The following is a 26,363-nucleotide window of genomic DNA, read 5'->3' as shown; positions in this document are numbered from 1 at the left end:
TACTTGAGAAAAGGAAGAGTTAAGCTGAGATTGACAATGTAAAGAGCATATTGGTCAGGCATTAGTGTTTCATGTATTTATAAAATGACAACAGAAGATTTGGAAGTTACTTACAGAAATTCACAAGTATAAGTTATTTCAAGTTAACTATCCTGTCCTTTCTATTTTTGCCTACATTTAATGATCGATGTGCTATGGTGAAAAAGTACACTCTCCTTACGAATTTCCTCCATGGTTAAACAGGTTTAAACAAGGCAATATGGAGAGATTTTTTATTTTTCAATTTGCAAAACCAATTTTACTGATAGTAACAAATAAGTAGAAAGTAAAATTTTAAAAGATATTATTTGTAATCACATTTTACAAAAACATATAGAATACCAAGAATTAATGCACTGAACACTGTGCAAAACCTTTACATAGAAAAGTATGAAATGTATGTAGACAACATAAAAACCCAAATAAATGGGGGTATATGCCATGTTCCTGGATTGGAAGAATCACTACGACATCAGTTTTCACCAAATTGCTGTCTAGCTTTAATGCAACCCTAATCAAAACCCAAGCTAGGGTCTGTGTGTGTGTCATGGGGGGAGGGGTGGCAGGGAGATGGGGGGCTGTTTGTGTGTGCAAATTGAAAGGCTTATAGTAAAGTTTAAGTGGAAATTCAAAGACTCAAGTGTAAGCAAGGTTAATCTGAAAAAGAGAAACAAAATCAGAAGATTTCCACAACCAGATTTTAAGAGTCATTATATAGCTATAATAATTAAGACAAAAGCACAAATAGAAAATCCGAATGAAACAGAGTCCGGAATAAGACCTAACAGGTTCAATAAGTTAGTACCGGGGTGTTTATTTTCCTCTCCTGCAACAATGCAGGGTGACTGTATCAATTCATTTCCACTAGGTCTCTGTTGTCCTAAGTTTTAAAGCAGTGCTGCTATATTCAACATGTGAAACAACAGCCTCAGACCAAACGTGGTCTTTTTGTGGGAAGGGCTAAAGGGTATGGAGGATTATCAATGTAAGTTTTAAAAGCATGAAAACAAAATTCTCCAACATCACTTATGTTGTTATACCATTGACAAAGCCTAGTCCTATAGCCACACCTAGCATCAAGAGAAGTTGGGAAGTAGAGTAGTAACATATGCAAACAAAATATATTGCCGAAGTATTGTAGTGCGGTATTCCTAAAAGGAAGAAGTGGGAATAGATGCAGGGAGATAATAGTCCATCATTTGTTTTTATAATGATTTGCTGAAAGCTATAAGGAGCAACCAATACATGCTAACTTTCTGGATTTTTCTGCCTCCTCCTTGGGATCTGAAAACTATTTTTTTTTTCACAATCACACAGTCATACCATGAAAGCCACACCACCACACAATCATCTTCAAGAAACACGGCCACCGGAACACAGCTCCACAGCCCCAGGGACCCCCCACCCCCAGCCTCTCCAACATACCCCAAACCCAAAAGGGGATAGCCACACAATGAGCAAGAACAACCTCCAGGACAACCTCTCAACTTTATTAAAAATGTCTCAGCCACTGACACTTTATTTTGCCTCATTTCTCTCTTCTGCCTTTTGGTTGAGAAGATTTTCCCAATCCCCTGATACCAAGTCCCAGCTCATTCCAGGATTTCTGCCCCACGTTACCAGGGAGGTTTACACCCTGGGAACCACACCCCACACAGAGAGTGCGAGGCAGGGGTTTGCTTGCCTTGTTGGCTGAGAGAGAGTTAGGCCATATCTGGGGGTGACTCTTAGGCCTAATTTTAAGTAGGTTTAGCCTATCCTTTGTGGGGACAAGTTTCATATAAACAAACCCCAAGATTTAGGGATTGGCCTATTGATTTGATTGTCCCCACTGCTTGTGAGAATATTAGGAATTTGGAGAGATTATTTTCAAAGATGCACTGCAATAAAACTGAGACACTGCTTTATGAGAATTGTCATCCAATCTCTTGAGCACATATAGCTATACCCAACGATGGCAAACCGTTCACAGGGATGACACACTCGCTACTCTATAATAGCTAAGAGATGAAGCCAACTTCTCCAAAGGATCATTCCCTCCTCCACAGTAATTATATTTTATAACTCCAGAAACAAGATCTCATTTTCTCTACACAAGTACTTAAGTAGTGTTTTCTTTCAAATTTTATATAGAATTCCCTATCTTCCATAAGAAAATGACAATTGTACATGAATAAGTATATAAGAGAGCATAATCGAATTGATACCAATTACATGTATACCTTGTTATTAAAAAAAAAGAAACCAAACATTTTTTTCCTTAGTCATGATTGTAACTACTACCTGCCAGTAAGAGACAAAGTGCCAAGATCCCCAGGTATGCATAGATTTCATAGTTTTCATCTTATAAGCAGTCTTAACCATTTTAGCACAGTGATAGCACACACCATGGCAAGCCTAACTTTCAAGAAGTTAAATATTCTCATTTGCAAAAAGAACTATAAGCACTACTTTAAAGGAATTGCTAATAGCTTGTTTCTACTTATAAATATTGGTTTGACTTGTTGATTGCATTTATGTCTAACACATCCAGAATGGCCTTTGCTTCTGTAGGAATGCAAGTTTTAAATACTGATAAATGTGTTCCAGCCATACCTTGATAAACAGCTTTAAATCCAGGTGAGCCAATGCTGTCATCAGACTGTAAATGTAACCACATCTGGTTGCTCATACTCACGATAAGATCAGGAACACTGGATCCAGTGAGTCTGTGGGTAAAAGAAAGGTTTAAACCATTATTTAAGGCAACACATTCACACATCATTTAAAGCGTGTTAGTACTGCTCAAGTTAAATTAGAATTAAGAAAGTGTTACACTTAAATAATATTTTCTCTGATTACCAATGAGCCACCATACATATATGGTTATAATAGGTAATCATTACCTTTGCTTAAAAAAGGAAGATCCCTTTCAAAGCATCTAAAACTATTTTTATTATATTAATATTTAAACTTCAATATTCCTGGCAGTCTACAGTTTTTTTTTTCTATTCTATAATTGCAAGTTTGCATCTTTCAGTTTAAAAATCAAAGTACTTAAAAATTAACCTAGTCCTACTTTGGCTGGGACCAAGGGGTCTTTGGGGATGCAGGATTTTCAGAGCTAGAACTGGAATAACCCTGAGAAAACTGGGATAGCTGGTTATTCTGTCTGACTGAACATAAAACCTATTGATGCATAGGTATGTATTATCACTCCATCAAAGTGAAAGCATCTCTAAGCTACGAAACTGTACCTGTTTATTAACAAAATGCTTCAATTGTCTAGTCCATATTTTTCATGTACCTTTACCTCAAAATCTCTTTTCAGAATATATTATGTTTAACTATACATTAAAAGACTATTGGAAAGAAAATAGCATGCATTGTTGAAATCAATTTGGCAACAGTAACTGAAATTTCCTCTGCATATTAATATCCACATCACCCCAAACAAAAATTTCAATGAAGCATTATATTTTAACAAAACAGTCACATAGGGGCTCCTGTCAGCCAGCAAAAAGAAACACTAAATCCATTGACTGAACTCAATATGCTGACAGAGGAGCATGCTGAAGTAGAAAAAGTATAAGAAAAAAAAATCAATTCAGCCAAAACAAATGTCTCTAATCAAATAGGAAGGTTTGCTTTCAGCAAAATAGTTTCAGGAATGTGAACAGATGATTTGCCCCATCAATCATACCATTTGTCTGTCAACCCAAAAGTCTCACCTTAGAAAACAGAAAATACCTGATTCTTCAAAAGAAAATGTACAACGGTCATTACGTATGAAGCAACTCATGCAAAGTTACACACAATTTGAAAAAATAAAATATTTCAGTGAACGATGTGCAGAAACTAAATACGTATTTCTTTCTGAAGAGTTGCCTCAGTTTGCAATATTATTCTTTTTTATGTTTGTTTGGCCTGCTTTTTTTATTTGAAGAAGAGATTTTTTTCCTTCCTTTTGCCTACATTTTATTGAAGTGTAATGTACCAAAAAGTGGATGGGTCATAAATGGCTAGGCCTATGGATTTCTACAAAGTGAATACATCTGTGAACCACCACACAGCTCAGCTTGTAGAATAGTGCCAGATCCCCAGACACCTTCCTTGTGCCTCCACCAGTCACAACCCACTTCTCTCCCTTGCTAAAACAAAGATTTGTTTTGCTTCTATTTTAACTTTATATAAATGAGACCACCTTATCTATAATCTTTTGTTCAACATTGCATTTGTGAAATAGATCCGTGCTACTGTTTGTGGTTATGTTTCATTTCTTTTATTTTTTATGTAGAATTTACGCTGTACTTATAATGTTTACTTACATTATATCATTAGTAGATTTTTGCCTTGTTTCTAATTTGGGGTATTAGGATTAGTGCTGTTTTGACCACTTTTTACATGTGATTTGGTGAATTTATGGATACATTTTTGGGCATTTATCTCAGAGTAGAACTGTGGAAAAGAGATCACCTATATGAGTAACTAGCAAATTCTGACAAAAATATTTCCAAAGTGGTTATTCTATTTTATGTTCCCACAGATAGTTTATGAGTGTCTCAGTTGCCTCTCAAGATTAGCAAGGCTTGGCATTGACAGGTTTTGTTACACCACTCTGGTAGATGGGTTGCACCATACTGTATGGTTATAAATAGTGCTTTGTAGATGGCTAATATGTCAAACACCTCTTCATATGGCTATTGAAAAGTTAGATATATTCATTTGGGGCATTCCTTTTTCTTCATTTTTAAATCAGGTTGTATGGTGGTTGTAAAATATATCCCACAAAGTTTTCCACACATCTCCCTTCGAGAGATATTGCTTAATTCCCCTCCCATTGAGTGTTGGCCTGACTTAATGACTTACTTCTAATGAATAGAATAAATTGGAAATCATGGCCTATGACTTTGGAGACTGTTCATAAAAGACACTGGGGCTTCCCCTTCATTCTCTCTTGCTCTGGGATAAGCCAGCTTTCATGTTACGAGAAACTGAGGCCTTCCAACAACCAGTAAGAAATTGTGGCAACCTGGCAACAGCTAAGTAAGTGAACCATCCAACGTGGAAGTCAACCCTTCAGCCCCACTCAAGACTTCAGATGACTGAAGTGCTGACTAAAATCTTGACAATAACCTCACAAGAGTTGAAGACCGAGAACCCACCAATTTATCCACTGCCAAATTCCTGCCCCTCTGAAACTGACCCTCAGAAAACTGTTGTTTTAAGTTGCTAAGATTTGTGGTAATTTTTATGCAGCAATCAATGACTAAAAAAGCTATTTATAACTTTCTAATGGTATTTAGGGCTTTTTTATGCCTTCCAGATACTAGCTCTTTTTTATGCATTTTGGATATCAGTTCTTTATTAGATATATGCATTACAAATATTTTCTCTTATTTGCCTTTTTCACTCTTTTATTGGCATCTTTAGATTAACAAAGATTTTACTATTCTTTCTATTTTAATTTCTATGGTTGATATTTTTGTATGCAGATTAAAACTGTTTGTCAACCTTAACATTATAAAGATGTTACCAAATTGTTTTCTAAAACTTACTATTTTACCTTTAAAATTAATCCATAATTCATCTGAAATTGACTTTTATGTTAAGTATGAGATTGATATTGAGATTCATTCTTTTCTGTAAGAACATCCAATTGATCCTCACCTTTTATTGAAATGAACATCCTTTTCATACTGTATTACAGTGGCAACTTTATTATAAATCAAGTGACCATATAAGTGACTGTCTGTTCATGCACTTTCTATCTTTTGCATTGATCTATTTATCTTTTTTTGTCTATCTTTGCGCAAATACTGCATAGGTACCATTAATGTTGGTGTATAATGAAACTTGATACTTGCTCATACAAATCTTCAAATTTATATTATTTTTCCTCAAAATCTCGATCCATTGCATTTAGAGATAAATCTTTACAATCAGCTACAAATTCATTCATGCCTCTCCCCACCCTCATCTCCCTGGGTTTCTAATTAGAAGCACAAGGAATCTGTGGATTGGTTGAGAACTAAAATATTTAAGTCTGATCTTCGAATCCATGAAAATGGTATACCACTCATTTAGGTCTTCTTTATATCATTCATTAATATTTTGCTATTGGTCTCTCAGTTTCCTTTCTTATAATGTCTTTATCAGGATTTAGTTTAAAGCCCATAAAATTAATTGGAAAATGTTTTGTTTTGTTTTGATCTTTCTGTTCTCTGAAAGATGGTCATGCCATATGGTGCTATTCTAACTAATCTCTCTCTTATTTTTTTTTGCATGCGCAGGCACCAGGAGTCAAACCTGGGTCTCTGGCATGGCAGGTGAGAACTGTGCCCCTGATCCACTGTCACACCATCTGCTATTCCAATTTTAAATGATGTGAAGTGTTACACAGTGAATTTACTTGGGCCCAGAGTTACTTTTGCAGGAAAGTATTTAATACAGATTCAATTTTTTGCAAGTTTTTATTTGGAGATCTGCTGCATTTTTCTGTCAAGTTAGTCTTATGCATTTGATATTTTCTAATCACGTGTTGCAAAATACTTAATTTTGCATGTTGATTTGATAAATATACTTGTTAATCCTGGATTTATCTGTAGCCTTGTTTGAATGTTCTATATACACAGACATGTTAACCATAATTAATGCCTATTTTATTTCTTCCTTTCCAATTCTATGAAATTTACTTATTTACCTAACTAGGACTTCCAGGACTAGGTTGAAAAGAGACAGTGAAAACTGGTATAATTAATCTTTATCTGTTGAGAATATGATATAAATTGTCTGTGCTATTTTGTTAATGTGATGATATTAAACCAATAGTTGGTGAAAATTATTATTTTTTAATATAGTACAGGATACAATTTACTACTATTTTATTTAACATTTTTACATCTATGTTTATAGAGAGATTGACCTATAATATTTCTTCTTATAATGTACTTGCTAAGATTTAGAATTCAGTTTAATATAAAAGCTTCATAAAATCAGTTAATAAATATTCTTTCTCTTTTTATTTTGTGGAAAACACTTTAAATACTGGTATTATTTCTATCTGAAATAATTAGAAAAATCTACTTATAGAGTTATATGGGTCTAAAACTTTTTCTGGGAAGATTTTAAAATCAGAATCAATTTCTTTAATAGAAAAAAGATGTTCTCTTATTCCTGTTCAGTTTTGGTTGGTGAATTGTGTTTTTCAAAACATCACCCATTATTTATGCATTTCAAATTTATTGAAATAATTTTTATGATATCCACTTATTTTACTTTTGATATCTATAAGAGCTGTAATTATATCTCCTTTTTCATTCCCGATATTGGTAATATGTGCCTTTTCCTGATTTCGTTTGTCAATAGATCTTGGGGATGATAATTAATTTTATAATTCGAATTTTTACTGAGATAATAATGGCTACATGTTCAGTTGTAAGAAAAATTACAGTGAGATCCTGTTTCGCTCAATGATAACATTTTGGAAAACTACAGTGTATTATCACAAACATCAATCCATCTATCTTATTCAGATATCCCCAGTTTTATTTGTATTGATTTGTGTTTAAATAGGTAAATGTGTAGGTGTTTAACTCTAATTTTATAACCTGTGTGGGTTCATGAATCCATCATTACAATCAAGATACAGAAGAGTGCCATACCACAAAGACCTCTTTTATACATCTACCTTCCTTTCCCTATACTCACTTCCACAACCTATCTCTGGCAACTATTAATCTGTTCTCCATTTATAAATACTTTCATTTCAGAATTTCAGTGTATAAATGGAATAACACAGTGTTTAACTTTTTAGGATTGCCTTTTTCCCCACTCAACAAATTCCCTGGAGATTGTTCCAAACTGTACCAGGTATCAATAAGTTGTTCCATTTTATTGATAATAGTTTTCCATGGTATGTATGTACCACAGTTTGTTTAGCCATTCTCCTGTTTAGGGGCATCTGGGATGGTCCCAATTTGATGTGATCACAAATAATTTGAATATAGATATTTTTGTGAACAAAAGCTTTCATTTATTATTTGTTATGTAATATAACAAGTGCATATTTAGTGCTATTAAAAAACTGTCAAACTTGTCCAGAGATATTTATGTCTTTCATCCTTTTCTAGTTGGGTTGTTCTGTTTTGTTTTAACTGTTGAACTTTGAGGCCTCTTTATACATTCGAATAGTAAGTAGTCTTTTGCCAGAAATGTGATTGGCAAATGTTTTCTCCCAGTATGTAACTTTTGTCTTTTCATCATTTTTTTATGGTCTTTCACAGAGAAACTCTTTTAAATTGTGCTGGGTTTAATGTATCCATTTTACTTTCTAGGTCAAGCCCAAGTACTCTTTGTCTAATCATAGATACCAAAGATTCTCTCCCATTTTTTTCTAAAATTTTTTATAGTTTTATAATTTATAGTAGATCAATTGTTTATAGTAGATCAATTGTTTATAGTAGATCAATTGTCTAATGGATCTTAGGCAATTGTGTCTTTGCCCTATTTTGAGTTAATTTTTGATAAGCTGTGCAATTTAGGTTAAAGTTTATTGTTATTTTTATTTTTTGCCTATGTATGGTAAATTCCTCCAGCATCACATGTTGAAAAGGCTATTCTTCCATTATAAAATTGTTTTTCTGTCTTTCTCTTTCTCAAAAATCCATTAAGCACATTTAAGTGGATCAATGCCTAGGTTTTCTGTATGCTCCATTGATCTATGTGCCATAGTGTCTTGATTACTGTAGGTATATGGTAAATATAAGTTATCAGATAGAGTGATTGCTCTCAATTTATTCTTTGTCAAGATTGTATTAGGTATCCTAGGGTCTGTTTCATTCCACGTACATTTTAGAATAATATTGTTTATATATATAAACATTTTGCTAGCATTTTGATTGGAGTTATATTAAACCTATACATCAATTTAGGGAGAATTAACAACTTTACTATATTGAATCTACCAATCTTTGGATACAGTATCTCTCTCCATTTAATTAGATCTTTCTTGATTTCTTTCATTAGCATTTTAAAATCTTCAGCACATATATCCTGGGTATGTTTTGTTATGTGCTTAGTTCCTTTGGAACAATTTTAAAACATCTTGTGTTTTAGACTGTTTAGATGTAAAAACATGCTCATTGTTAGTACAAAGAAATACAATTCAATTTTGGTGCAGATTTATCAATTTTATTAGTCTTATCAAAGAATCAACTTTTAAGTTCTTTGAATTTATTATTTTGTTTTATCTGTATTTCATGGATTAAGCTTTTTACTTTTCTATTTTCTTTCTTCTGCAGAAAGGAAAATTATAATATCTTCAGATTTAATTTGCTTTTCTTTTTCTAATTTCAAGATAAAGAACCTTGCCTTTGTTTTCCTCATGAGATGGAAGCTTAAATCACTGATTTAAATTCTCTGCTTTCTAATGCAGACATTAAATGATACAGATTTCCTTCTAAGAACGTCTTTACCTGTTCTATTTTTTTTTATCATCACTTAGTTCTAAACATATCCTAATTTGAATGATGATTTTTTTCTCACATAATTTTAACATTTAGGGTTTTTCTTTTTTAATGATTTTCAGAAACAAATTCTCTGTATAATTTTAATCTCATAAAATGTATTAAAATTTGCTTTATTATTTAGTATACAGTAACATTTTGGTAAAGTTTCTATGAACTTAAAAAATACATTATTCAGAGGATATTGATTGCAGAGTGTTGTATAGGTCAGTCATGTCAAGTTCATACTCCGATTTTTCAAATCTTTAAATCTCTACTGATTTTGTTGATTTGTTTCCTCTGTCAATTTTTAGAGACCTATGCTAGACCCCCCAATAATGATTATTAATTTTTTTCTATTTGTCCTTGTAGTTTTATCAACTTCTGTGTGATCACTTGGAGATTATCATTAAGAACTTACAAATCTAGCATTGTTATATCTTCCTACTGGACTGCCTACTTTGCTTTTATTGTTTGGCTAGTCCTTACAAGGAATATCTTTTTCTATCCTTTTATTTTCCACCTTTCCATCTATGCATATTTCATATGTCTCTCTAATAAGCATCATATAGCTGTGTTTTAAATGTATATCCAAACAGGAAATCTTTGCCTTTTATTTAGAATGTGTTTATTAATGTTATGTTTTATTTCTTTATGCTCCTCTGGGATAGGTTAATTTTTAAAAAATATTCTCTTTACCTATTAACTTCTTAATTGGCAAGTGTGTGTGTGCTTATCCTAGTGCACTCTTCCTTCAAAAAATATCTTCAGTGATGAAAATACCTTTGTGTTCTCCAATATCATGGTCACTCGTCACATATGGAATGTTGCTAGTGCAACTGAGGAGCTAGTTCGTAATTTTATTTATTTTAATTTGAATTTGAATATGGTTAGCGACTACTATATTGGAACTAGTAACTCAATAGTTTTCCAGCATGCATCTCTGTCTTGGCTTTTAAGAGTTTACCATTCACTGACACTGTTACTACTTCCCAGTAACACAGGGTCTTTAGAACTTTTACCCTTTTACCTTTCCCATTCTCATGTGTTATGCTATGTTTTCATGTCTTCCGAGTCTGCATTTATTTAAAACTCCACGAAATATAATTTCTTTTTCAAATAGCTAGTATCCATTTTGATGTAGGCTTACTATATCCTTTCCAGAAATTGTCATTGCTTCCTGTTTTTCCGTGCTTACATCTGGGATAATTTTCCTTCCTTCCCTAACAGTTCTTTTATGGAAGCTCTTTTGACAATTTTTTTTTTCAGTTTTCTTTAAGTTATTTTGTTTATTTATTTATTTTTTTACTTTTTGTTTTGAAATGACTATAGATACATAGGAAGCTGTAACAATAATACAGAGAGGTTTTGTGTATCTGTCACTTAGTTTCCCTAATTGCAGATAACTATAGTACAGTATCAAAACTTGGGACTGATATCAGTTCAGTCAGCTCTCTCAATTTCATTAAAATTTTAAACATATCCTCCATCTGATTAAATCCCAACTCACAGGCGGACAATGATGGCTCAGTGGCAGAGTTCTCGCTTGCCATGCCAGAGACCCAGATTCGATTCCTGGAGCCTGCCCAAGTCAAAAAAAAAAAAAAATCCCAACTCGAGATCAATCCAACAATCTAGTCTTCAACATCCTATACCTGTGCAGGTGAAACTTGTTAAATAATTGTGTTTATTTATACTAAAATATTTGTATTGTTTCTAGACTCCCGCTAGGTACTCAACATGTTTTTCCCCCTGGGCCATAGTCAGCCTCTATTTCCCAACTCTACTATGTATGCTTCCAAATCATCACTTTTTTCATTCCACACCCTTTCCCAATTCTTATTTACCCTGCTCTCAGCAGATAATTTAATTTATGCATACATGAAGAAAGTATTTAAGGCAATCAAAACTTTAATCACTTATCTTCCCTCTCCTTAATTCCTCTACTGCTACCCTGTTCATTAGAACTCAGGCTCACAGAGCAGTTCCTTATTCTTTTCCTCCCTCACCTCACCAATCCATTGTCAGCAAGTCATCTTAGTTTTACTCCTTCAATAGTTCTTACAGCATTTTCTTCTCTCCATCTCTACTTTCTTAGTTTTGGCATGAATTATCTTAGAGCAGGATCACTGAAATAGCCTCCGAACTCAACCTCCTGATTCTAGTATTACTTCTTTTTTAGACGTCTGATTTAATTTTAAGGTCTTATAAACTTATTTTGTAGTAAGTTCTCACACACTGAAGATTTATACTGCCAAGTTAGCTATTTTAGGCATAACTCTAAGTGTTCTTTTTGAATTATTTGAGCTCTCCACCAGACTTTATTTTAATTCAATTGTTGTGCTTTTTTGTTGATTCACATAAAATTGAATAAGTAAGTTCATTGCTACAGCACTCATAAAGTTCAGACAAGCAAATAAATATCAAGCTCGGATGTATCTTTCTTGTTTCAGGAATCATTTTAAGACTGCTACATATATTGAACACTATTTTATGAAAAGGTTGTAAGCATGGTTTGTTATGGCTAATTATTTTTAAACAAAAATTTCCTTTTTGCTCCTCTTTCATGCCTCCAGATTTATTTTAGTGTGCTAGCACTGCCAGACAATTTGTTTAAGATCAAGAAGCAAATGATACTATTATTCTTTCCAATCATTTATCTATTTGATGCAGAATTAAAAAAATAATAATTTGGGATTAAAATACAATAGATGCTGGTTTTGAAAAAAAAATACTTCAACTATCACTGCCACATATTTTCATTAAAACAGCTCCACTTTTCACCCTGATCTACTTTATGGCACATAATGATATGATTTAAAAAAAAATAAATTCATTCTGAGTAAGCATCAAATGAATTTAATATCTGTTAGAGAACTATATCCTTTTCAATCTGTCATATGCAAGCTGCCTGTTTCTCCCTCTATGTCAGAATCCCCAACTCGCCCCCCTCCTATATGGTCTAATTGTATTGAACATATTAGCATTTCTCAAACTTAACAGTCTCGTGTCTTTTGGCCTCCAAGATTTTGATAAACACTAACTTGCTGCCTGGAATGCCTACTGTTTGTGAAGAGCTAAGGGTTCTTAAAGCCTTTGTGGGTTATCTAGATGAGGGTCCCCTATTCCACTACCACCACCAGGTTATGGACTATCCCGCAGATACTTCGGCTAAGACAGATGCATTACAGGCATCTACTTATTTTTCATATCTTAACACATTCTAAACTTTCCTGAGTGCGGTTTTACATCTCTTGGTCTTTTTATTCCCAAAGTCCAGTAGGCAACATGCAAAATGTTTTAATGAATGAATGCATAAAATGAAAATGTAAATTGATTCGTACTAAAGTTAATTAAATATCTACTTGTTTAACTTCCATTGAAATATTTCCAAATGATATGAATATTTGTTTTTGCTTAGGCAACATAAAGTATTAGAAAATGCAGCACCAAGAGTTTAATACTTGGGGTTCTAATTACAGTTATTCCTTATTTATCCCATGATTTCAGACAAATCATTTTACCTCTGTCAGTCCCTTCATCTTTGAAACAAGAGATCTGCAACAAGTTATCTTATAGGAATCTTTCAGATCTAAAAGTTTATCATATTTTCTGTAGATTTCACTGAACAAAGTGCTGTCGTGCATGCAGTGGTTTGATAGTTCTCGTTGCAATCAGTTATCAATGTTGAACTAAAATCACTCGTATCTATGGCTATAGTTTCCAGTATATTCAATGATCAATCCCACAATGAAGTGACCTGATTATGTGATTGTTGCTTTCCTACAACCAGGGTACATTGAGCTGAGAGTACATCTAGCCCTTTTCACATGAAAATGGGTCGACATTATTTAAAGCTTATTTGCATCCGTGTGATTGTAAATGAGCAATCGTGTTTCTGAACAAGTCTTCCCTTCCGTCCTTGGTAAAAGGTTCAATAGTTCATTCCTAACCTTTGTGAAATGTAGTTGCTAGAAAGGGATAGATAAAATTAGCTCTAACTTATTTCACTCAGCATAATGCCTTTGAGATATACGCATATGTTGTATGTATTGATAGTTTGTTCCTTTTTATTGCTGTAGAATTCCCTGATATAATAATTTCACAATGTGTTTATCCAGTCACCTGTTGAAAAACATTTGTGTTGTTTCCAATGGGGAGCAACTGTGCGTAGAGTTACTGTAAACTTTCATGTAGGATAAATTTTTTTCCTCTAGGATAAATACCTAAGTGTGATATGAATAAACCATATGGTAAGTGTACATTTGGATTTACAAGAAAGAAACTAATAAACTATTTTACAGAACGGTTCTACCATTTTCATTTCCACTTCCAGTCTCAAAGTTTACATGCAGCATAATTGCATTTAAATGTTATTCTGAAAAAGACCAAAGTACAATGATGGAGAACAGAATAGTAGTTCAGAGTTTAAGGGTAGGAAGGATGAGGAAACTGTTCTTTACTCTGATTATTGTGAAGGTTTCACAAATCTATACATGTATTGATATTTCTTTATATGTCTGCAAAAAGTATATTTAACAGTATGCTAATGAAAAATTTAATTTGCTAAAGCCTGGAAACCTGGACCAAAAAGAAAAAAAAAAAAATACAAGGAAAACTAACTCCAAGCATGCCACAAAAGTTATCAAAATATGAAATTGGTGTAATTTGCACCTGGAATAAGTTACACCTGCATTTTACTGGCAGATACCTGAAGGGGAAGTGTACTAAACTTAAAAAAAAAAAAAAAAAAAACCTCATCTTAATTGTAAAGTTGGCATTTGAAAAGTAATTGTGATCCCTAAGATAAAAACTAGTCTAAACTTAATGTATTTTATGGTCTTTAAAGTTCTTTAATATTCATAAATTTTATAAAATCTGCAGAAAGTATAGAAGATGTATAGTTATTGAAAACTTATGTTTTAATTGGCCATTTGACTTGGGTTGATGCAGTGTGATCTGGAGGTTAATGGGATGAGGTAAGACTGGATGTAATCCACTCAGGCACCTGGACAGAATCATTACTGTCAGGCATGGGGTAAAAGAACTTTAATAAGAGTGGGAGCTGTCCTGATATAAGTCCTCAGTGTAAACTGGCAGACAAAATGCTACCAGAGTCAGAATCAGAAATCAATTTGGTCATTAAAAAGATCAAGGCAGAAGGAATTTACATTCTGGTCTTCTGAAAGACCATAATTGTAATCTTAGATTCTGCACATCTTCAATTGCAGCATTAACCAGGCACCCTAAGCAAATCAGTCTAGAAGGCAGTGCTGAAGAGAGTTAAAAGTTCATGTTCAGCCTGGCACCTGGGTTGCTTTCCTTCCACATTGTAATTACTGGTCAAATGTATATTACCTGATATGTAGCAGTACAGAGAGCAAAGACAGATAGAGAGGATCAGGATTCTTATTATGAATCACATTGACTCTGAAACATAAGTCATGTGAGTGGTTTTGGAGAAAGCATTATCATAAAATAATAGAATGTGTGACATTAAAACTGGAGATATATTGTTACAATGTTCTCAATTGGTATCTAAATAAAATTAGAGCAGGCTTTTGGTTTGATTTGGTTAATTAATGCAAACATTTCTTTTAAATATGGCAGACTTTACTTACAGTGTTCAATATCAGGTCTAGCAAGCCAGCACAGGTGATGATGTGAGTTTTATCAATCACACACGATCTTTATTTGAAGTTCCCTAAACAGCATCAGTATTGTAAAGTATTTATATGTGGAACCTTATGGAAAACAACTAATTCAAACCTCCAGATCTTGCAGATTAAAAAAAAAAAAAAACAAAAACAAAAAACGAATTGACTATGGCCCAAAGTGAAGTTATTTTATAGACTTCTGCTATTGAAGGCAGCTTAGATAATTTATAAGTATATAAACATCCAGTCCTGAGGAGATGGCTTGACTAATTTTTCTCCCTTTGTTCTCTCCACCAAACTCAAGTATAAATACTGGAAATGGCACAAGAGACAACCAAAGAGAACTCTGAATGGGAATAAGAAGGTGAGCTGGTTTGACACCTAGGACCAAAGAAATATGACACAGGCAGGATGTCTTTCTTGCCTCCTCCCACAAACAGTAGACCACCGACCTGGTATTTCCTCAACCCTTGACCTCGCAACAGAAAGTCACCCTGGTAAGCTCATTTCTCTTCTGGATTGAACAGAGTCCCCACTGACATCACCAGGTCACCTGACATCACCAGTGAGCCCTATCAACAAAAAGCAGCACCAACAAGAAGCAGCACCCGCAAGAAGTGGCCAGGGGAAGCATTTGCCTTCCCTACTAGATCTTTCTGAGAAAAGATACTGGGATAGTGGAACCTGCAACTTAGACCCAATTATAGCAAGTGGCCTAGTCCAGGAGACTTTTTATGCATCTGAGACTCAGGCTCACCTTCCCCACCCACACAGCAATGACTAATATCCAGAACATATGAAGAACTCTCAGAATCTAGCATTTCTTAAAAACCCAGTTAGAAAATTGGAAAAGACATGGACAGACATTTTTCCCAAACAAGGATGCAAATAGGCATGTGAAAAGGTGTGCAACATGATTTGCTGTCAGAGAAATGCTAGTTAAAGCACAATGTAATATCACTACACACCTATCAAATGGCTGAAATAGAAATGAGGGAGAACAACAAATGTTGGTGAGAATATGGAGAAAGAGTCACTCTGGGGAAAAGTTTAGCGTTTTCTTTCAAAAGTAAACATGCAACTAACATAGAACCCAACAATTACTCTCCTGGGCATTTATCTTAGAGGAATGAAGAATCTTGCCCACACAAAAACCTGTATATAGATGTTCATAGTAACTTTATTTGTAACTGGCCAAAATAAGAATCAGCCTAGATGTCTTTAAGCAGGAGAATGGTTAAACAAATTTTGGTCCATCTAAACCATGAAACACTACTTAGCAATATAAAGGAACAAATTATTTACACATGCAATCTCTAGGGAATAATGCTGAATGAAAAAAAAGCCAATCACAGAAAGGTTAATATTTTAGGATCTTAACTATGCAACATTTTTGAAATAACAAAATTATGGAGATGGAGAAGAGATTATAGTTGTCAGAGTTTATGGAAGCAAAGGGGTGGGGAGAGGGAGGGGGATGCAATTTTCAGGGGGGAACTTGGGGGATTCTCCTGGTAAAAGAAATGATCTGTATCTCTGCCATAGTGGTGGATACATGAACTTAAAAATATGGTTAAATTTTGTAGAACTTAACAAATGCAAATAATTGACCACAGGCAAAACTGGGGAAATCTAAGATAGGTGGATTCTATCAATGCCAACCTCCTAGTTGTGATAATTTTCTAGAGTTTTGCCAAGTGTTACCATTGGAGCAGATGAGACAAGCTTTACAAAGGATTTCTCTGTGGTTTTATTTACAACTGCATGTGAATCTACAGGTATATCAATAAAATTTCAATTTTAAAAATTATATAGAACAGATGGAATAATTATTAGAATGAGGATCCGTGTTTACATGTGTGTGTATATATGTGGGAAGTGAGGTGGGGGAGAGAGAGAGAGAGAGAGAGAGAGAGAGAGAGAGAGAAGGGAGAGAAATCAATAAGGAGAGAAAGAAGAAATGCTTTTACTTTTAAATTGGATAAAACAAAGTAAGTACCAGAAGGTGTTTTTGGAGACAAAATAACTAGGTGCCCTGGATATGGCCATACAGCTTGACAGTAGTTTATATGATAAGGGAAAACAGCAGCATTCCAAAGAAAGCCTCTAAAATAAGACTGCAAAAATGCTAGCAAATGTCAGCTTCACATAATGAACTAGCTCAATCACTCTTAAAGAGTTTAATATCTGAATTTTTGCATAGTTTGGAGGTAAAATGTTTAGATCATTATATCATGGCAGTTATAATTTAAAGCAACTCTCTTTTTTAGATATCAAAGTGATTTCTCTCATAAGCAATAAAGTATTGTTCATAAGGTCACAGCTTTTGTAAGGTGAGTGACAAAAAGCCAGTAACTGAAACATAAATTCTGGATTCCAAGTGAAACATCTTTTCTTTAGAATAGCATAGGAGAGCCATGGGTTCAAAATTCAGATAGTCAGCCTACTATTGAAGCATCCATAAGTTAGACCTCTCTTTGCCTTCATCCATAGAATGGAAATACTTTTGTCACAAGTTTCCTGTGACAGTTCCAGCTCCTCTTTCCTTTCAGTACATACATTTGCAAAGATGATTCCAAACACTGCAAAATTCTGTATGTTTTATTATATTAAGCAGACATAATAGCTATAGTAATATGATATCTTCTCTTTGCCCTATAATCTCAACCTTCGTAAAATTATTTTTCCTTTAATTTTCCATTTTATACCTACAGCAATACTTTGAGGTTGAAAGATATAAGATGTGGATTCAGAGTTGTTATATGCTGACTACATGACATTTATTCTTGTTAAAATACATCTATCCCCATAAAAAGCAACTTTAATTTTGAAGCTAATTTAATGTCAAAACCCCAAATAGTAACTTATAAATGCTTTTGACTGATGAACTGTGGAAAAGAGATCTTTAGCTCCTTAGGTTGGCAACATATAATGAAAATATATATATTATTTTGGCTCCTTAAAGAAAAAAACAATATGGAGTAGATAATTGTGATTTAAAAAGAAGTGAGATAAGCCGAAAAATGACTTGGGGAACTTAGATTCTCTGGACTCCAAAATAGGTAGAACAAAATTCTTTCCATCCTCTTGTCCTGTGCTGCCCCTGGACCAGACTGCCCTTGAGTCTTATCTTCTATAGAAAAGACTGCAACTGAAGGGGACTTTCCATAGCTCCCAAAGATCCTTTGGTCAGCTTGCTTTCCCAGACACCTCTGTAACAGCTGTCATCTGAAATCTAAAGTGCCCTAGCCAAGAGTCTGTTTATTCCTCCACTGCTATGGTTCTTAGAACAGATGACACAGATTACATATGGTGACCAAAGAGGAGCCTGTCTCTGCCAAACCTCTCCAGATGATAATGAAATCTGGGCATCCCCTGTCTTCTCTTCTCATTGACCATGGGTTTGTTAGCTACCCTTCAGAAAATTTATTGTCAATCAATACTGTGTGACGTTGTGGAATTGGTTCTGAACTCTGTTACATACCTTGTGGTGATTCAAAAGAACCCGCTTTGCATAATTATTCTAAACTAACCTTTTGATTGCCATTTGAATGGAGTTTTCTGCTTTTACTGTCAAGGTTTCTCTCTCGATACCACATGTAGTCTGTGTTCTCTGTTCCAACCATTGACTGTTCAGTTCAAGCAACATTGATTAATTTATTACTGATAAAAGTTCAAGCCATATTTCAGAAGCACCATGTACAAGTAGACATGGTCTAATCACAGAGAGGATATTTTACATCACTCAAAATATCTAAGTGAATATAGTTTGCAAACATTTAAAATTCTAATGTTTATTCACATATAATGATGTAAACATCAGATCAAATTTTCAAGTGAAGTACTTATGAACACAAGAAAAGGGAGGCTTCTGTATTTGGGAATTCCTGGGACCTGGGGTAGGGGATTTGCAGAGCCAGGGACTCTTTCTAATGCTAAAATTACTTGTTAATTGTTTGTAAAGAGTTTCTGGGAGCATATAAATTGTGCTAAGTTATAGAAAACACTCTGTGGATTTATTATTAATTCTCTTAAAATTATTTAATCTTCAAAGCATTGTAAAACCTCATCTAATTCTAATACTATTCTAATAGTAATATAAAAAATTCCACTCCACAAATTCAACCAAAATATAATTAGAAGAGCTAGCTTTTCTCTTAAAACTAATGCAAATACATGTTTAGAAACCTAAATAATTATTTTGGCCTCTTGCATATGTTCAGAACTTCTTTGCATTTCTTTCTTTTTTCTCCACTTTTATTAGTAATTTTGGTTGGAACAGGTAGATAAATGTATCAAGAAGATAATGTCTTTCCCTAGTATAAAATATTATATGAACTTTAAATCCATATCATCACCTTTACTATTAATAATTTATATGTTTTTTGCTTACTGGTGATATCTATTATCATTAGGCTATGAATGCCTCAAAGCTAAGACCATCAGTTATATCTCCTCTATCCCTTTGTCCCTGAGTTCTACCACAATGCCTGATATAAAGTAAATATTTCTTCAAGGACTCAAACAAGATTTCAGATAAAATGACATAGGAAGAAAAGTAGTAATGGCTAAACTTTAAATCAAGAACAGAGCTATAAAATTTCAGTCTGATAGGTATAATGTAGTTTTGGTCATGTGATTCCAGACTTCTAAGTACCTAATGATTATATGTGACCTCTAATCATGAAAAAAAAAAAAAAAAGCAGGGTGGAGGAGGCTTTGATGAGATATATTTGTGTATTTATTCTTTTTTTCTTTTTTTTTGGTATGCTCTGTGGCAGAGAAACATTCATTCTTTTTCCATCTGAGCATCCCATTATTGCAGCACCATTTGTGAATTTTTTTTTCTTTGTTTGTTTTTGTTGGTTTCTTTGTTTGTTTTGGGAGGTGCATGGGAATCAAACCCGGGTTTTCCGCATGGAAGGCAAGAATTCTACTACTGAACTACCCTCACATCCCCCTGTGTATTTATTCCTATAATAAACTTTTCCAAAGCACTGAAATGTTTAGTGTTAGACTCTTCTGAAAAGATCAGACAGAGAAACATACACCCACATCAATTTGTAATGTCTAAATTTTTATGGTTGTTCAGCAGCCTTAATACAAAGGGAATGATATGCGTCGACTCAAGCCCTACAGATCACCGGCAGGAAGAGGTAGATTCACGACCATAAAAGGGGCTGGAACAGCATCTGGGAGCAAGAAGTAGTTCCAACACTAATGAGTTAACAGGCCATGAGAAAATAAAAGCATCCTATCCAGAAATCTATATAGGTGGTATATAGATACCACACAAACTTCTCTGATTCTGAATATTCACACCAGCAGAGGAGGAGACTTAAAAATTGTTACCTATATCTGCAATCTACAGGATATTCTCATCCTAATGCAATTCCCCAATCACCAACAATAATCACTGAGCAGGATAGAGGAAGAAGTCATATAAGGTGACATCTCTTGAAGTTCTTCTGCAAATTAAATTTGAGCACAATAATCTGTGTTCTTGGAGAAAGCGCAATAGAGAATTGCTAAGTAAATGATTTAATTGCCTTTCAAGTCTGTCGTTCTGGAACTATAACCTGAGTAAATTCATCCATTTCTTGGGATTGTTGAATTATTAAGAGTTCCCTAAGGTTATGGTGTTCTCTTTTTTCCTCCACCATGAAAGTTAAGAAAATTAAAAGCCATTAACTAAAATGAGAATTTTTGAGATTCTATTTAAGATGATCCTGTTAGGTTTTCTCATTTTTTAAATTTTTCTTGAAAATCAAGGTCTGATTAGAAGTTCATAGTCCCATCCCCCATCCCCAACCCCCTCCCCAAGGAAAGGAAACCTATAAAATGTTTAGCCTGAGTTAGTAAATGCCAACCTTTGATAAAGACGTATCTTAACTCATATTTCAGTCAAGAGATTCCATGACTCTCTATATTGCTTGATATTTAAACTATCCCAGTGTACCTACCATTTAACCAATTAGAATATAAACTCCATGCTGAGACTAATGTCTGGCATATAAGTATTAAAATGTAGTTGTTAATTTATTCTCTAAAATTATTTGTTTATTCGAAGAGACCAGCTGTGATTCTGTGTTCTTTTCTTTTTATGTAATTTTGTATACTAAGAAAATATATCAATAGCTTTTCCTTTCCTCCACTGTAGCTGATTAAATGCCCAACTGATCTTTGTTACATTATGCTTCCCAAAGGACATCTCAGTTTGATTCAGTTGGTTATTTAGTTTTTCATTTATGGATGTGAGCTATTGAGAAGAGGTTCTAATAACACTCATGTCAAAGTAATACATAGTTTACGATTGCTCTCTGTACAACAAATAACATTAAAAAATGGGTTCATGACTTTAATTATTAAATACTAACCTAAGGGATTTTACCCAGCACGACTCTGCTGCATTTATATTTTAAATTTTGCATTTATTTAAACATTTTTTTCATTTATTTTAGTGCTATATTTTCTTAAATTAGATGTTATAGTAATAATAAAGTTCTCCACGGGTGGGTAACATTTCTTAGCTCTCCAACTACTTTCTTCTGATGCTTTATTTCATTCTATTACTTCCCAAACACAGGAAACCTTTATTATACATATTTTATAGCCATGAAAACAGAGATACAATGGGGGAAAGTGGCCTCCCTAAGGGTCAAAGAGATAGTAAATAGCAGAGCAGGACCTGGAAATTCCCTCTTCTGCTCCCTAACTTTATTCTCTACCCATACATTAATGTTCACAAACTGCTTGAGACTCACACAAGAAGTTTGTGCGGACAACTTGCCCAAAATAGAGATTTCTAGGCTCCATCCTATAAGAATCTATAGTTTTAGAAAGTTTCTAAAGTATGCAAAACTAAATAATTTAATTTTCACTCTTTTAGCAAAAAAGAATAATCACTTGGTGATTACTCTTGTGGAATAGTAAATTGATATAAATTTTTTGAAGAATAATTGGAAAAGCATAACAATCTAAATGAAGATAACCCTTACCCCTGTTAATTTCTTTACTGGAAATTTTCCTTAACACACATGCAACAACTATGGTAATTATATATTCAAAGATGTCTACTGAAGAACTTCTGATGAAAGCAAAATAATATAGAGATGGGGTGCAAAGTACTATCCATAAGAATCAGTTTTAAAATATGTCACATCCACATGTAATGATTACAAGTATAAACATTGGAGCAGAATTACTGAATTTGAATATCTGCTCCACCACATACATGGTCTGTGCATTTGGATAATTACTTTAATCTATATAATCCTCAGTTTTATCAGGTATGAAATGAGGATATTACTAACCCCTAATTCATATGATTGTAATGAGAACTAAATAAGATGGTATGTATTTAGCACAGTACATGTTGCATGAGGATTAGTATACATTAGCTATGATATAACTAGTGACATTATTGTATTTATTAACATAAATAGGGAGCCAGTAACATTATTTTAATTATTATTTGTGGTAGTAATCAGTCAGTAAATAAATGAAATGGATCTATTTGTTCTGATATGGAGAGATATATAAGATATACATGAAAAAAGCATGTCACCAAAGTAGTCATAGGATGAGCCTGTTGCTTTTTTAAAGACATGTACAGTAGGGTCAGCTGCAACCCTTTTTAAAGCTGTGAATTACCTACTAAGTAATTGGAAAATGAAAGAAGGATGTGAGGATAATAGAAAGTACTGATGTTTTTAGCATAGTACTATTTGAAGTTATCTACAATAAGCTTTCTCACAAATAAAGAGAAGACCTTAGTAATGCACAAAGACACAAAGGAAAAAAAGATGAGAATCCTGCAGAATACCTTCCATTAATGCAAAAAGTTTTTTGGTTTAATAGTTTCAAGATCTGCTATACTAATTATCTGGAAAGATGCAAATACAGATGAAGAAATACTAAGGGCTATTCCCTCTGTGCTAAGAGCATTGATTCATAAGTAAGTACGTCATTGGTTCATATTTTTAATCTTGGTAAAATACATCTGATAAAACAGATTGTCATGGTTAGGGACAGGTGTCAACTTGGCCAAGTTGTGGTACCTGTTCATCTGATTGGGCAAGCGCTGGCCTGTCTGTTGCAATGAGGACATTTCATAGGATTAGGTCATGATCACGTTAGCTACATCCACAGCTGATTCCATTTGTAATCAGCCAAAGGGGAGTGTCTTCTGCAATTAGTGATGCTAAATGCAATCATGGGAAGCCTTTTAAGGAGGACTCAGAGGAGACAGGTTGCATTCCTGCTTTGGCTGGTGAGCCTCTCCTGTGGAGTTCATCCAGGCCATCCATTGGAGTCATCGACTTCGCAGCCTGCCCTGTGGATTTTGGACTCTGCGTTCCTACGGTCACGTGAGGCACTTTCATAAATTTTATATTTGCAAGTGTTCCCTGTTGATTCTGTTTCTCTAGAGAACCCTAACTAATACATCTTGGTACCAGGAGTGGCTCTTAAGGAACAGAATCTTAAATATGGGTTTTTATGAATGGTTTTCTACTCTGACTGGGCTCAGAGACACTAAGGACTCTGATTCCCGTAATCAGAATGACACTCCCAATCCATGGACTGAGTTGGCAAAGGAGATAGTCAAAATATCATCATTCAATTCTCCTAATGCTTCACTTGTACGAAGCCAGACTCTGGGGGATAATGTTTTTGACACCTTTACAGAGTTTTGTAGAAATAAGAGTTATAGAGATGTTGGTTGGTTGTTGTTAGATACACTGTCTACATTAAAGGGTGAAAGGGATGGGCTTAAGGCTTCAAACAAGAAGCTTAAGTGCCGTCTGAAAGATGAAGAGGTTTCTATGAGTATCCTGAAGGAAAATTTTATTTCCTGTAGCCATAGATTGAGATCTCTGAAAATCAGACTCAGAAACTTATTGTTAGAGTAGCAACTTTACAACGTAAACTGAAATCTCAGTCTTGCATGGTGTCTGCCGTTAAAGTGAGGGCATTGATTGGAAAGGAGTGGGACCCTGAAAAATGGGATGGTGACATATGGATTGATAATGATGTTGGGGGTGAGGTTGAAACCCTAGACCATGCTGAGCCTTCTTTAGATAACCCTGTAATAGTCTGCCCTGAAGACATAGGCGCCCCACCTCCAGCCTGCCTTGAGGAATTGGCCACCCAACCTCCTCCTGAAGGGATTAGCCCTAGAGTTATTAATCCTGTTTCACCAGATGAAACTGCAAATGAAAGCCCTGAAGCAAATGGCTTGGAAGATATTTCTAATTCTTTTCATGACCCACCCCCATCACCCCTCATTTCTTCTAGACCTATAACTAGACTAAAGTCCCAACAGGCCCCTAAAGGTGAGGTACAAAGTATCACACATGAGGAGCTACGTTATACTCCAAAAGAACTGTGTGAGTTTTCCAATTTATATAGACAGAAATCAGGGGAATATGTGTGGCAATGGATTTTAAGAGTGTGGGATAATGGTGGGAGGAATATAAGGCTGGATCAGGCTGAATTTATTGATATGGGCCCACTAAGCAGAGATTCTGCATTCAATGTTATAGCTAGAGCAGTTAGAAAAGGTGTTAACAGCTTGTTTGGGTGGTTGGTTGAAACATGGATCAAAAGGTGGCCAACATTACCTGAGGTTGAAATGCCAGAACTGCCCTGGTATAATGTAGATGAGGGGATCCAGAGGCTTAGAGAGATTGGGATGTTAGAGTGGATTTATCATGCAAAGCCTGCTCTTACACCTCAGGAATGTCCAGAAGATGCACCTTTTACCAGAACAGTGAGAAATAAGTTTGTGAGACTAGCACCATCATCCCTCAAGAGCTCTGTGGTTGCACTTCTCTGTAGGTCAGATATTACTGTAGGAACTGCTGTCACTGAGCTGGAATCCTTAAACACAATGGGGATGACAGGATCCCGAGTTGGCAGAAGCCAGGTGGCAGCACTTGATCACCAAAGACAGGGTAGACGTGGGTATTATAATAGACAACAAACTCAAAGGAGGCATCAAAATTATATGACACGCAGAGATTTGTGGCATTGGCTAGTAAATCATGGGGTGCCTAGAAATACAATAGAAGGGCAGTCTACTAAATTCTTGTTGGAGCTGTATAAACAAAAGAGTTCTAGGTCAAGGGAACAGAAGTCTAACCTGTTTCAAGTCCAGACTTGAAACAGTTTACAGACTCTGAGCCCCTTGAATGAAGGGGAGGCCAGGTCCCTATGGGGGAGAAACCTGTTACACTGCCACAAATTTATACTGTTAACCTTCCTCTAAGTCTTCCCCAAGGAGACTGACAGCCTTTTACCAGGGTAACTGTGCATTGGGGAAAAGGAAATGATCAGATATTTCGGGGATTATTAGACACTGGTTCAGAAGTGACATTAATTCCAGGGGACCCAAAACATCACTCTGGACCACCAGTCAGAGTGGGGGCTTATGGAGGCCAGGTGATCAATGGAGTTTTAGCTCAGGTCCGTCTCACAGTGGGTCCAGTGGGCCCCCAGACCCATCCTGTAGTTATTTCCCCAGTTCCGGAATGTATTTTTGGCATAGACATACTGAGCAACTGGCAGAATCCCCACGTTGGTTCTCTAACTCGTGCAGTGAGGGCTATTATGGTGGGAAAGGCCAAGTGGAAGCCACTAGAACTGCCCATACCAAGCAAAATAGTAAATCAAAAGCAATACCGTATTCCTGGAGGGATTACAGAGATTACTGCCACTCTTAAGGACTTGAAAGATGCAGGGATGGTGATTCCCACCACATCCCCATTCAACTCTCCTATTTGGCCTGTGCAGAAAACAGATGGGTCTTGGAGAATGACAGTGGATTATCGTAAACTCAACCAGGTGGTAACTCCAAATGAAGCTTCTGTTCCAGATGTAGTATCATTGCTTGAGCAAATCAATACATCCCGTGGTACCTGGTATGCAGCTATTGATCTAGCAAATGCTTTTTTCTCAATAGCTATTAGTAAGGACCACCAGAAACAGTTTGCTTTCAGCTGGCAAGGTTAGCAATATACTTTCACTGTCCTACCTCAGGGGTATATCAACTCTCCAGCCCTATGTCATAATCTTGTTCGCAGAGACCTTGATCGTTTCTGCCTCCCACAAGACATCACACTGGTCCATTATATTGATGATATCATGTTGATTGGACCTAGTGAGCAAGAAGTAGCAACTA

The 26,363-nt window shown here is 34.9% G+C and overlaps 1 protein-coding gene across 1 annotated transcript in view; it reads right to left on the bottom strand.

Annotated features, from left to right (window-relative positions):
- Nucleotides 1–2,521: 2,521 nt before the first annotated feature.
- The window catches only part of LOC143675538 (CUB and sushi domain-containing protein 1-like), a 925,048-nt gene continuing 901,206 nt past the window's right edge, over nucleotides 2,522–26,363 (bottom strand). The window contains exon 10 of the mRNA XM_077151715.1: nucleotides 2,522–2,747. Coding sequence (XP_077007830.1) covers nucleotides 2,522–2,747 — 226 coding nt within the window. The remainder of the gene's footprint in view (nucleotides 2,748–26,363) is intronic.

Source organism: Tamandua tetradactyla, chromosome 3 (assembly GCF_023851605.1).
Source record: "Tamandua tetradactyla isolate mTamTet1 chromosome 3, mTamTet1.pri, whole genome shotgun sequence".
In the NCBI taxonomy this organism is placed as follows: Eukaryota; Metazoa; Chordata; class Mammalia; order Pilosa; family Myrmecophagidae; genus Tamandua; species Tamandua tetradactyla.
The sequence above is the reverse complement of the archived record's forward strand: the minus strand, read 5'-3'. Positions and strand labels throughout refer to the sequence as shown.